The 13846-nt window shown below is 38.2% G+C and overlaps 1 protein-coding gene across 1 annotated transcript in view; it reads left to right on the top strand.

The window, feature by feature from the left end:
* stim2b (stromal interaction molecule 2b) overlaps window positions 1-13846 on the top strand; it is a 56092-nt gene that overhangs the window by 27605 nt on the left and 14641 nt on the right. Inside the window, exon 2 of the mRNA XM_042728323.1 lies at window positions 8004-8134. Coding sequence (XP_042584257.1) covers window positions 8004-8134 — 131 coding nt within the window. The remainder of the gene's footprint in view (window positions 1-8003; window positions 8135-13846) is intronic.

Genomic DNA, 13846 nt, shown 5'->3' with positions numbered 1-13846 from the left:
CAGACAACGTCAGAGGCGTCTTACCTGGGCCAAGGAGAAGAAGAACTGGACTGTTGCCCAGTGGTCCAAAGTCCTCTTTTCAGATGAGAGCAAGTTTTGTATTGCATTTGGAAACCAAGGTCCTAGAGTCTGGAGGAAGGGTGGAGAAGCTCATAGCCCAAGTTTTTTGAAGTCCAGTGTTAAGTTTCCACAGTCTGTGATGATTTGGGGGCAATGTCATCAGCTGGTGTTGGTCCATTGTGGTTTTTGAAAACCAAAGTCACTGCACCCCTTTACCAAGAAATTTTGGAGCACTTCATGCTTCCTTCTGCTGACCAGCTTTTTAAAGATGCTGATTTTATTTTCCAGCAGGACTTGGCACCTGCCCACACTGCCAAAAGCACCAAAAGTTGGTTAAATGACCATTGGTTAAATGGTGTGCTTGACTGGCCAGCAAACTCACCAGACCTGAACCCTATAGAGAATCCATGAGGTATTGTCAAGAAGAAAATGAGAAACAAGAGACCAAAAAATGCAGATGAGCTGAAGGCCACTGTCAAAGAAACCTGGGCTTCCATACCACCTCAGCAGTGCTACAAACCACCTCCATGCCACGTCGAATTGAGGCAGTAATTAAAGCAAAAGGAGCCCCTACCATGTATTGAGTACATGTACAGTAAATGAACATCCCAGAAGGACAAACAACAATTCACTAAAAATGTTTTTTTTTTTTTTTTGGTCTTATGAAGTATTCTAATTTGTTGAGATTAAACTACTTCAGTCTGTGTGCACTGAATTTATTTAATACACGAGTTTCACAATTTGAGTTTATTTACTGAAATAAATGAACTTTTCCACGACATTCAAATTTATTGAGATGCACCTGTATGTATGTGTGTATGTATATATAAATATATATATATATATATAGATATAACTATATATATATATATATATATATATACACACACACACACACATATATACATGACCGTTGAAATAGAGTTGCACAGCCTTAGTCGACTTGCTGTGACCCCTTTGATTTTTTGACTGTCAGTTAGGCAACGTGTCAGCGAGACTTCTGCATTTGTCATTAGGCCATGGAGGTAAGAGGGTGGACCTCCCCCCTCTTTCAAACCGACTGATCCTATCAGAGAAGTTTCCTCAGACAGCGGGGACCTCGCTGGATGTCCTGTCTTTACGTTAAAGTCACAGCATGTGCGACTATTATCTCTACACATCATCTGCAAACACAAACGGATGATGTGTGGTTCCTCTCCCTCTCATGACTTCACATTTCTCTATTTTCTTCTCCTAGTGCAAAAACTGATCTTCAGTGTTGCTTATGCAATCATAGATAAGTATCTGCTCTAATTAAGACTGTCTCCCTCTGCGTTGGTGGTTAGTCACTCATGTCTTGAGTTTCAGCTTCAATCCGCACATTCCTACTGTAATGGCACACAAGCTCTGTCTCCTTTTCTGGAAGTATGAACTTGTGGATTGTGAGCTTTGTCAGATTTTGAAAAAAATATTGTAAGTATTTTAACACACACTTATGCAATATCATAAGCAGAGGATTATAGGTGCCCTGTCCATGGAGGAATAATATGCCTTTTATGGAGGTTCAGAAATACAGAAGCAAAGGGGGTTGTTGAGGGCCATTTTCACCCCCACATATACAGAATTTTTTCCTTTTTGTTTTTAAACTGTTGTTATGATTTGGTCATCTTGCTAATTTGAAACAGGAAGCTTGGATATTCAGAAAAACAAAATCAGGCCAATATGTGTTAGCATAACAATAACTTTGAAAGTTGTTGATTCATTAAATAAATGTAAAAATAACAAATAAATAAATATGAATAAATATGTCTTGTGATCATTTACCAACAACAGAGGACTGGGAACACGCAAACATGTTGTTAAGAATTTTAAACAAATATTAACATCAAATCTGGAGGTAAAGTAATGTGGTTTGACTGACAAAAAAATTTGGGAATTCCTAAAATATACTAATAGGATAAGCATATGTGTTTAAATTACTCCTGAATTCATAAATCCATGGGTAATTTTTTATGGCTTTTGACGTATGGTGATATCATATCATTATTACCTCAAAGGCATGATGAATTGACTTGTATTTATTTTTTGTTTCATTATTATTATTATTATTATTTTTTTTGTATCTTGCATTATTCTTTTGTCTTTTGTATTATTATATGTATCTTGTGAGGCTGATTGATGTGATGATTTACCTTTAAAGTAAATTTAAAGTAATAAGGCTGCAAAAACAGCACAGTTGTTTCAGTTTGTTTGAAATTTTACCAATGTTGGCCTGTTTAGATACTGGTAGCATGACTAAGCAAGGGAGGTCCAAAACTAACAGAGGTCCCTGATCCAGAACTGGTACTATTCCCGTCCCATGACAGCATCTCGGGGCAATACTGGTAAAGATGCATGAGGCATTCCACTTTCTCTCAGAGTCTCTCTCTTTCTTTGAAGTAATGTTTGGCTCCCAGTATGCATCACCTTGCTGCATTTCATTGCATTTCTCATTTGACTGGACTTCTCATCTTACCTCTCCAGAGAGGCCTAGTATAGGAGACTGTCTCACAGTAGCCCACCAGCTCCTCTTGGACCGCACATGCATAAATTTGACAGCTCATATCTTTCTTGGTTTTTCTCTGTTTTCTCTCCTGCAAAGAATGAACACATATTTACATAAACACTGTTCCTATCGCGACATCCTTCCTCTGAACCCAGTGTGTGTTGAGAGTGTTTGAGCAGTGTTCCTACTCCTGTCTGAGTGAGACATCCATCTGTAATCCGAGTGTCCCAAGCACATATCGCATCTCTCACAGTATGCATTTACTTTACACCCCGCTTCTCTCTTGCAATTCTGTAATTACCAGTTAGATTAAAGGGGCCACACAACTTTGAGAAAAGGTATTATTTTAGTAGGTGTACAAATGCAGTACAAATATTACATTTGAGGGTGTTGTACCAATAAAGGTACAATTTCTATGCTTTTTTTTCTGAGAGTGTATCATCAGCATGCTTATTATTTATTTATTTAGTAGTTTGAATAAATGTATTATTTTATTTAAATACAGTACAAAATTAAGCAAGAATAATAAATACAGTATCCTGAAAAAGAGATATTTCTTTTTCTTTTTTTAATGCTATATTTATTTATGTATAGACATCGATCGCTCTTTGATGGGCGTTTATATACTAACCTTTTTTTTTTTGGTGACTTTTCAGATAGAACTGCAACTGATTTCCTTCGCCATTAAAAATATCCTGAAAAATAATTGATCAGAGGGGATGTGTGGCTTGTCCTTCATATAGCTTGAGTTAAAAGTGGCTTTTGAAGATTGTTTGAGAGTTACGTTTCCCTTTATTTCATGGAAAGAAAGTTTTAGCAAGTGGCGGTTCATCTTTTATCTGTAACTCGTGCCTTCATTAAAGGAGTTTGTGTATGTGTGTGTATTTCTCATGGAGGCCCATACTGTTCTTTGTCATTTAGATAAACCACTTCCTGACAACTGGAAACAAAAATCTATTTATAACTTTGCGTGTCCTAATTTTACACTCACTCATTTTGTTCTCCAGGACTATTTTTACTACTTGCTTGTGTTTATTCTCCCCCTTACTGTGTCACTTCCTGCCCCATGCTGTATGTGCTAGGGGAGCTTTGTAGTAAGTGTACTAATGTCACCTGAATGGAAAGTGACCTGCACATCATCAGCAGTCTTTTTGTTTTCTTTGCTAATCTGAATATGCTGTTAAAAGTGTTCTGTTTCTATTCCTTTTAATGATGTATACAGTAGACTACAAAAGTGTGGGACCACTAGTGGAAATGCTACTGTTTAGATTTTTGACACTTTTTTATTTAATACAATTTGTCATTTCATATGACCAGCATACAATTTTACAGAAGAGTTAACACAAATTTCAAAATGTCTTTTGTGATGTATGCATTAACTTTTGTGTGAAACCTGATTTGACACATGATTTGACATGGATGCAAGAATCTAAACAAAGAGTCACATGATCTATGTCACAAATTTACTAATTTTATTAATGACAATGAGTTACAAATATTTCTCATTCGTTTTATAGCTCATCTGTTTACATTTTTAACAATCCAGAAACATTTCCATTTTTTAAAATAAATCCCAAATTCTGTGGACTCCGCTGTTTGACATGCAGCATTTGTAATTGTTAGGCATTTCTTCTTGTCACAGTGTTCCTGTGATGTCACCCATCGGCACAAGTGAGTTTTATGCAAAAAACCACACATGGAAATGAGTGTTGACAGGGACATCTGGTACCCAAATATGATTATGCAATCAGATGGGGGAACACATACAAAGCATAATGCAAATACTAAGAAAAGACCTTCTTTTGTTTAACTTTGTTTAGCAGAATTTTGAGGTTGTTCAGCCATAAAAGGAATGACTTCAGTCACGTTTGTTGGTGATACAGTAGCTCTCTGGTTTTTATTCAGTTAACATAAATAGTTTTTCAAACTAGTGTCTTGGGACCCTCAGAGTGCCAACCTTTTAAAAAAAATTTGCTTAATTGTACTGAATGTGCACATTTTAATGTATATCAAATCTTGGAATATCTTATAAAACACTTGCAGATAAAATAATATTAATGGAATAATAGGCTTCTTAGGAGAGCATACTTTAATGACTATTTCTTATTACAGTTTTAAAAACTGCACTTTGTAATTTCAAATTAAATGTTTTACTTTAAAGTACACTTTAAATCATTTTTTTTTCATATTCTTTTGTTGTTATGTAAAGAAGTACACTTATTAAGATGTGTTGACTAACATACTAAAGCACATCACTCAAAAATGAAAATAATTCATGAAAATTGAACATCACACTCTTCCATAACATAAAATTTTATTTTTTTTGCATAACATCACACTCTTCTATAGTATACATTTGTCTTTATGCAAGCAGATACAGCTGCCTTAATATTTTAAGGCATTTATATATGCATTTATATATGTGGGGCTTTTTTGTGTAATGTGTCTGTCTCTGGGAAAATGTTCCTGGGCTTCTCAGTGATGTGTGATGTTTCATCCAATCACCCCCCTCCACCAAAAATATTTTTTAAAAAAACATTAATTATTCTTCTTTTCTCACACGTCTTCTCTTAAATAAGAGCATGGATGTGATCCAAACAAATACCAGCACCATTTGCCATATCAACAGCCTGCAACGTAATAAGCGTGTCAAGACCGGTGAAAGCACACCACCGTAAACAGAGCCCTACAGATGCCCAGACATGCACATGCTCACATGTACAGACAGTTAGACAGGATAAAAACTTGATGAGTAATATTATTATTGATTAATCAACAATATAAAGTCTTGTTGACAGGCATTTAAGGCCTGAAAATTGCCATAAATAATAATTATCATCACTTGTCTGTAAACATATATAATAAACTACAAATAAAAGCGGAAGTTTAAAAAAAAATAAACTTTACAAAAGTTTATGGAGTCAATATAATATCACATATATACGCAAAAAAATAAAGTTTTGCAAAGGAAAATAATGTTTTGCAAACAAAAATTAAAGTATTGAGGAAAATAATTTTGCTTTTTGCAAACAAAATAAAGAATTGCAAAACATAAATGAATACCGCGCGCAAGCAATGATTTTAGTGCAATACATATTTTTCCATGGTCATATCTACAATTTTTATTTGCAACACTGGATTTTAATTTTGCGCGTCAGTCTAGTTTGAGCTTGCGCTGCAGTTTTTCCTGTGCGCTTCATTTTTTCTGCGCGTCTCGCTTTGTGACGCTGTTTTGAGACGTGGGGGTGGAGTCAAGGGGCAGGGGCGTGTACAAACATGCCTCCCTGGAAGTGACGTCATCGGCCCGAGACGCAGCTCACTGATCCAGGTACTGTCCATGATGAGCAGATGCATGCGAGTGGATCGCTTCTTTTATTCACTAGCATTAAAACATGCATGGTTTCGTTTTATTAAACTTTATTAACAAATGTATATGTATATTAGCAGCGTTTGCTCAAGTTAAGAAGTTGTCACCATCCCACATCTAGTGTATTTCATGCACCAACTCTCTATTGGCATAAAGGTGGCTTGATTTCGATCTCGCAATCTAGGGACCGTGCTCTAACTTTTACGAATGGCAAACACGTTACTTGAATAGCATGACAATCGAGAATTATCTAACGTTCGATATTCGCAAAGATAGGGACCGCAACAAAAAGCAAAAGTTACATGCCAAACTACTATACACTGTTAACTGTTCATTCCTCTGTCAACGTCATATTGCATGATTTTAGGAGATAATTACTAAACTAAACCTGTAGTTCATCATGAAAATATTGCTACTTGTTCAACCCCATGTTTCGTAAACAGGGTTTAAAGCTCAAAAGCTCAAATGAAAACAGGCAATATCTTTACCTATGGATTACAGTTTATTTGATAAATATTAAAAAATAACCTGTACGGGTGTGCATATACTTGACACGTATTGCGACTTTTACATTACCAATGGGACGAAAGTTAGTCATTTCCCTGTTTCAAAAAGCTATTGTGACTTTAAAATTGTATTTATTTTACATCGGTGATTTACAGTTTAATTTTATAATATATATGAAATCGGAAAACGGTCTGGCATTATAGTTGACAGCGAATAAACACTTTACAGTATAGTTATTATGAAAGTAGTAGAATAAACAATGTTTATGAGCTGCAATTTGTATAAATTTGAATTGTGAGTCATTCGGTAATGAAATGAAGCAATATTTTACATATGACTTTACAAGTTTATGTGAAAAATTAACGAAAAATGAATGGTTGCATTTATAGTGACACCTATGAACAATTTTATAGTATGTTTTATGAAAGGGAGTCATTCTAGTTCAAATGCTAGATGAGCTGCAATGAGATTTGCATATTTTAATTTGAGTCCCTTCGGTAATGAAAAGTTAGCAATATTTTGACATTTGGATTTACAGGTTTATTTAGTAATTATCAAAAACATATAAGAGTGTTTGCATTATACCGTTTGACGCCAAGAGAAGCAGCCAACAGTTAACACGCCTAGTGTTTTCAGAGACTCGTTAATCATTCTCCTTTGCATGCTATTGGACATTATAGACAGTTTTATTGAGTAGTTTTATTGTACTTTACACGAACGGTCCCTAAAAGTCGAATATCAACGAAACCATACATGTTCATGCATTGTCCATACTGCATTAGTCCAGTCTCCTTGCATGCTATTGCATGCCAGTGTATAGTATTTCACATGACAGTACCTAGATGTGCATGCCAACGTCTCCCACTTCTTTAACGTCACTTCGAGCAATAACCTGCATAAGACATTTTACATTTGCGAATAACATAGACCCCCATAAAACGAAACCATGCATGTTTTAATGCTAGTGAAGAAAAGGAAGCGATCCACTCGCATGCATCTGCTCATTCATATGACAGTACCTGGATCAGGGAGCTGCGTCTCGGGCCGATGACGGTCACTTCCAGGGAGTCATGTTGTACACCCGCGCGGTTTTTCCATTTGCCCCTTGACTCCACCCCCGTACGTAAAATCACAGGCGCCACAAAGATCGAGACGCGGAAACTGAGATCAATGAAGCGCACACGTGACAAACTGCAGTCGCAGAAGCTCAAACATAGAGCCTGAGACGTTACGCGCAAAATAAAAGTCAGTGTTGCAAATAAAATTGTAGCATATGACCATGGCAAATATTTGTATTGCAAAATAGTGCTTTCGATGCAAAATCAACTTGCTGTGTCGCGCGATCATTGTTATGTTTTGCAATTCGTTTATTTTGATGTTTGCAAAAAGCAAAACTTATTTTCACTACAAGACTTTATTTTTTTGTTTGCAAACTTTTTTTTCTTTTTGCAAAAACTTTATTTTTTTATGCGGTATATAATGTGATATTATCTTGACTCCAGAGTTTTTGCTGGACAAAGGGTAATTGTGTGTCTCTCCCTGCAGACCCGTGTTTGACAATCATCCCTCCATGTATGAATGAAGCCGACCGCTTCAGTTTAGAGGCACTTCGGCACATTCACAAGCAGCTAGATGACGACAACGATGGAGGAATTGAAGTGAATGAGAGTGTAGAGGTGAGCAAATGTTGTTTAGACCTTAAAAATACCATTTCCTTAATACTTGAATTTTATTTAATATAATAAAACATGTTGGAGCTTAAAAACAGGTCAGCAAAACTTAGACCTACCTGGGACCTCAAAGGGCAAAGCTTAAAATTAAACCGGTCAGGCAAAAACCTCCGCTCTAGACCTTTGGGACCTACCTGGACCGTCACTTGACATACTACAACTACACAAAGTTCTTGCCTGCAAGAAGAGACTTGACATATGAGCACTTCTCCCATAGGGCTTCTACATTACTATGTGTGTGTGTTTTGGTGTGTACGTGATGAAAAATCCATGCATATTCATATAGGATTTGTATATAATATGTTTTAAGGCTTTTTGCATGGTATAATAGGCATGTTATCATGTCACTTGAATATGCATGTCTTACTGGGCGTGATGTATACATGCAACACATTTTGTGCCAGTTAAATATAATCTTGTCTGTGACATGATTTACGTGACTCTGAACGCTAATTGCCATTTTGTCCCACAGAAGGTGTTTAGATGAAATATGTTCTAACAAAACAAAATTATTTTTTAAATAAAATGAATCTACAGCCATATGAATATTTATGTGGAATTAAAATATGACTTATTTATTTAGTATTAACTTGCGCTTTGGAAAAGCACTTTATGAATAAAATGTATTCTTCTTATTCTTCTTATTATGACAGTTTATCATTAGGTTATTTTCATTTATATTGTTATGAACAATGAGCAATGAACATTTTTACTAATTTATTAAGCCTAAATTAAGTTAATTATTCATCAAAATAATAGTGTGTGTGTATGTGTGTGTGTGTGTATGGGGAAATTTTGAACTAAAGACAGTGATTAAAAAAAGTGAAAAAATGTTGATTTTGGTTAAATTTCAGGTTTTAACAAAAATTAGTTAATTAAGCCCTCATCTACAATCCCAATGCTTCAGATATCATCTAAAATGATATTTATTTGTACGTTTTCTGAGAGGAGTACCTTTTTTCTCTGCTCTCTGTTCGCTTCTTGCACGATCCTGATAAATATACACATGCTGTATACACAGAATGACAGTATTTAAGTAGGCTATTCATGCAAACATTATCTGTTATGTCTTAAGTGAATGTTTGGGGAACTGTTGGGGAAAACATCTCATGAGTAACATTTTATTTGATCCGTGCAGTACAGCAGGACTTATATATAAACCATCTGTCTCAGTAATATTAATCTACTGTAACAATAAAAGAAAAAAATTGCTGCTCTTGATTGAACTGCTTTTGTTTTAATAATCAGTTTATTTGTAATGAAGTGATTTTTACATTTGATAATTTTTCCTTACTTGAATGCTTTTGTTTAGATGCAAAATGAAAAAAAAAACACAATTTGTTTCTTTCTTATATTTGTTCTGCTGTTGTTGTTTTTGCATCTGTTCTTATTTTTAATAAAGATAAAATAAAAATGACTATATTGTGATTTATGAATATAGTAATTAATATTCAGAAAGGAAGTGGAGGAAACTATGCAATGATGCTAGGTGATTTTGCTTTGGAACCTTCAGAAAACTTGATTTTTCTCATAACTGACTTTGCTGACTTCAAACGGGTGTATCTCAGTCATTTGACATCCAGTTCCAACAAATCGTATATGATTTTGAAGGTTAATAATAATAAAAAAAATGCTCACTGTGACTCATTTTGCCAGCACAGGTCACATATGTTTGTTTACAATAACATTGAAACTAATGCATAGCATATTAAATTATGTACGTGTATATTAAGTTAATGCAAATCAAATGTTTATAACTAATGTATATTAAATTGTTAGTATAACGTCTCGGTTACGTATGTAACCCTCGTTCCCTGATGGAGGGAACGATGATGTTATGCCGATGACGACATTAGAGGTCTTACTTGGGAGCCCGAATCCTCTCTGATTAAGAGAAAACGCCAATGAAATTTGGCTAGTGGATTTTGCATACCTGAGCCACTCCCCGTGCAAATGGGAATGAATAGCCGACAAGTGCATCCACTCATCAGGTTTTATGCTGAGGAGCCGAGAACTTGTCCCTGGCAACCAGCGATGGTTCAAGGTTCTGGCAAGGGACATAACATCTCCATTCCCTCCGTCAGGGATTGTGGACCGAGACATTCCCTGTCGGTCACTTCGAGTTATGTTGATGACGACATTAGGGGTCCATGAAAAGCACCACAACCTGAACCCTGTCACAACCCTATGACACTGCAAATGTTAACAAGCAGCTGTGTGTCAGACAAATGCTACACAAAGGTCGTAACCTTTACACTGCCCCAGTTCAAATTCACTGACATTGGTACCCGTAGGGACCAAAGGTGAGTTTATCACTGCTGGTGATAGCCAAGCCGCGGTTCCTTTTACCACAGAAATGACTTAAGAGAAGGGATTTCGACCTTCAATGAAAAATTGCTTCAAGTCTTTCCTATTTGTTGTTACAGCTTGGCAGTAACGATGGAAAAGCGGGCCTTCTGGAGAAGGGCGCTATGGCAGCCACATCCTACCCGTAGGGAGGTATCATGTGGAGACACTGATATGGACTGACCCAGGCCTTGGGCAGTACTACATACATAACAGTCTCTAAGGCAGGTCCTACATAGGAGTAGGGAGGAACAACTGCCAGCAGAGCTTGACAAAATAGTCTGTCAAGGGGAAGACATGGGTTTACCAGGAGGAAAACCTTACCATGGAAGAATACACATAGGGGATCTCCCGGAGGGAATCAAGCCATACGGACACCTAGCCTAGTACAGGGGCTGACCGGAGAACTGGGCCTGGTGTCAGACTGCTCCGCACAGTCTGACTGCCGGGGAGGTTGGAGGAACTCCACCAGGGTTCGCCATCTGGGGAACTTTACTGGAGGAGGAAAAAGGAGCTTGCATCCCCGGGTATCGCTTCGTGTGGAGTCAGCCCTCACCCCCAGGGGGTACGGCTAGCCTTGGGAATGGTACGTCAAGGCAATGGCATCCACTATGGCAAGTGGGCCAACCTCTGCATGGAGACAGCCTTGCCTTTCTGCTGACCCCCGTAGCAGACAAGGAGCTGCTCAGAGCTTCCGAAGCTCCGGGTGTGGTCCACATATATGAGCAATGCTCTTATGGAACAGCACAACGCCAAAGCTGGATCTGTCATCTCCGAGGGCAGTGCTTGAAGATTCACCACCTGATTGCGGAAGGGTGTGGTGGGAACCTTGGGCACGTATCCAGGCCCGGGTTTCAGGACAACGTGAGAGTAGGCCAGCCCAAACATCAGGCACTCTTCGCTCACCAAAAATGCTTGGAGGTCCCGACCCTCTTGATGGAATTGACCACGGTCAGGAGCGCTGTCTTAGCAGAAAGGAATTTAAGTTTGACTGAAACCAGCGGCTCAAAGGGACCCCTCTGAAGTCCAGCCAGCACGATAGAGAGGTCCCAGGAGGGCACCAGGGGTGACCTAGGAGGATGTAACCTTCTGGCACCCCTCAGGAACCTGACAATGAGATCGGTCTTTCCCAGGGAATGGCCGGCCACTGCATCGTGATGTGCTGCAATAGCAGCCACTTACACTTCCATGGTGGAGGGTGACAGCCTACGCTGCAACCTCTCTTGCAGGAAAGAAAACACTACTCCAATCGTGCATCTTCAGGGGTCTTCTCGGCAAAAAGAACACCAGAATGAGAACGCGAACGACTCCAATTCAAGGCAAAAGCTAACCTTGTAGAGAGAGCACTGGCATGAATGATAGTGTCTTCAACCCCTGGTGGGCAGATCACTTAAGTCTGCCGTGTCTCGTTCAGGAGCCACACATGGAGGTTCCAAGATCTGGATGTGGATGCCACATGGTGCCGAGCCCCTGAGAAAGGAGGTCCTTCCTCAGAGGGAGGGGAAGGGGCTGTCGAGAGGGGCATGAGTTCCCGAGACCAGGTCCGAGTGGGCCAGTATGGCACAACCAGCAGGACCAGTTCCTCGTACTCCCTGACTTTGAAGGCTCACTGGGGGAAACACATACTTGCATAAAGCCCAAGGCCAGCTGTGTGCCAATGAGGCTGCCTGCCACTTGCATGTAACGCAGCTACCTGCACTGGAGGCATCTTTCGTGACATCAACATGCTTGCACTCTGGCCCGTAGAAAGACAGGGTCCATCCAGGGGCTGAATGTGAGGCAACATGTTGGCTTTATGGTCACGTGAACTTTACCACGGCGCCATACCCATCTTGGGACTCGGGAGTGTTACCAATGCTGAAGTGGTCTCATATCAAGCAGTCCGAGTCGCGTGACTGCGGATGCCATATGCCCCAGGAGCCTCTGAAAGTGTTTCACTGGTACCACTGTCCTGCCTCTAGAAAAAGAGATTCTCTGCACGGGGGAGAGCTCGCTCTTTCCCCACTTTACACAAATCCCCCACTCCGAGTCTAACTCCATACTGGAAAAAGAGATTCTCTGCACGGGGGAGAGCTCGCTCTTTTCCCAGTTTACCCAAAGCCCCCACTGGCTGAGGTGCCGGAGCACTAGGTCCCTGTGGTTAATTGTCGACCGATATTGTTTTTTTGACTGCCGATATAAAGCCGATATATATATATATATATATATATATATATATATATATATATATATATATATATATATATATATATATAATTTATTTTTTAATATTTAAGAAATTGAAAATCAATTGACAATGGATTAAAAAATACATGTGTAAAATAAACATACGTATACTTTAGATGACAAAGTATTTTTTTTTAAATGAATATTTAATAAAAATATATTTAAAAAGGAAGTAAACACTGTAACCAATAGGGCACTCAGTATTCTGGGAAGTTTGTGTGCATTGGGAATCATATTTTTCAAATAAAGCCAAGGTAACCCTCATTTTACATACAGCACACAGAGAAAATGCCATGAATATGGCAGTGGGCAAATCCATAAAGCGCAGCATAATTTGTAATCACAAGTTTAAAGCATTAAATTCACACGAACTGACCGTCATGAGAGAACACGTGATCATGCTGGATACATGCACACTTCACAAGATCTCACAGCTGGATTCGACTAAGTTTGCAAGGTTTGTGAAATTAAATGTTCATTGGCCATTCAAAGATTTGTTTAAATGATATAAATACGTATCTGCTTAATGCTGACGGCAAATTATATTATAATGGGTATTATAATGTTTGCCTTTCTATTACTAATAATATAAAAGCAATCGTTATAATACTTTTTGTATACATTAATTCCTTTGTTTAACCATTCTATCTGATTATTAGACAGACTTCTATCCGTATTAAGCCCTATTCGGACGGGACTAGTTTTCTAAATTACGTTTGAGTTTTGATTCTTACCAACTGACGTCTGCGATTTTCACGTACCAGTTCGGATGGGACTAACATCTGTGTGTTGTTGCAGAGGTGGGAGGGTCTGTTATCTGGACGTCACAGAGATCACACACTCTGTATGCGTGCAGTGCGTATAGTCATTCGGATTGATTACCATTAGTATTATCACACAAATACCATGGTGAAGCTAAATGGCTATAGCAAAATGTTAATGTGTGGTTACTTTAGTTGAACTTTTTTTTTTTTTTTGTAGTAAACCCATGCTCAATTTTCACAAAGGTAGGCTACATCTGTAATTAAATCACTATGTAATTGAGTGCATAAAGAAATGTATCTTACCTGACGCTGATATTACAAT

This window comes from Cyprinus carpio, chromosome B7 (assembly GCF_018340385.1).
Source record: "Cyprinus carpio isolate SPL01 chromosome B7, ASM1834038v1, whole genome shotgun sequence".
NCBI classification, from domain to species: domain Eukaryota; kingdom Metazoa; phylum Chordata; class Actinopteri; order Cypriniformes; family Cyprinidae; genus Cyprinus; species Cyprinus carpio.
This window is presented reverse-complemented; position numbering and strand designations above follow the sequence as displayed.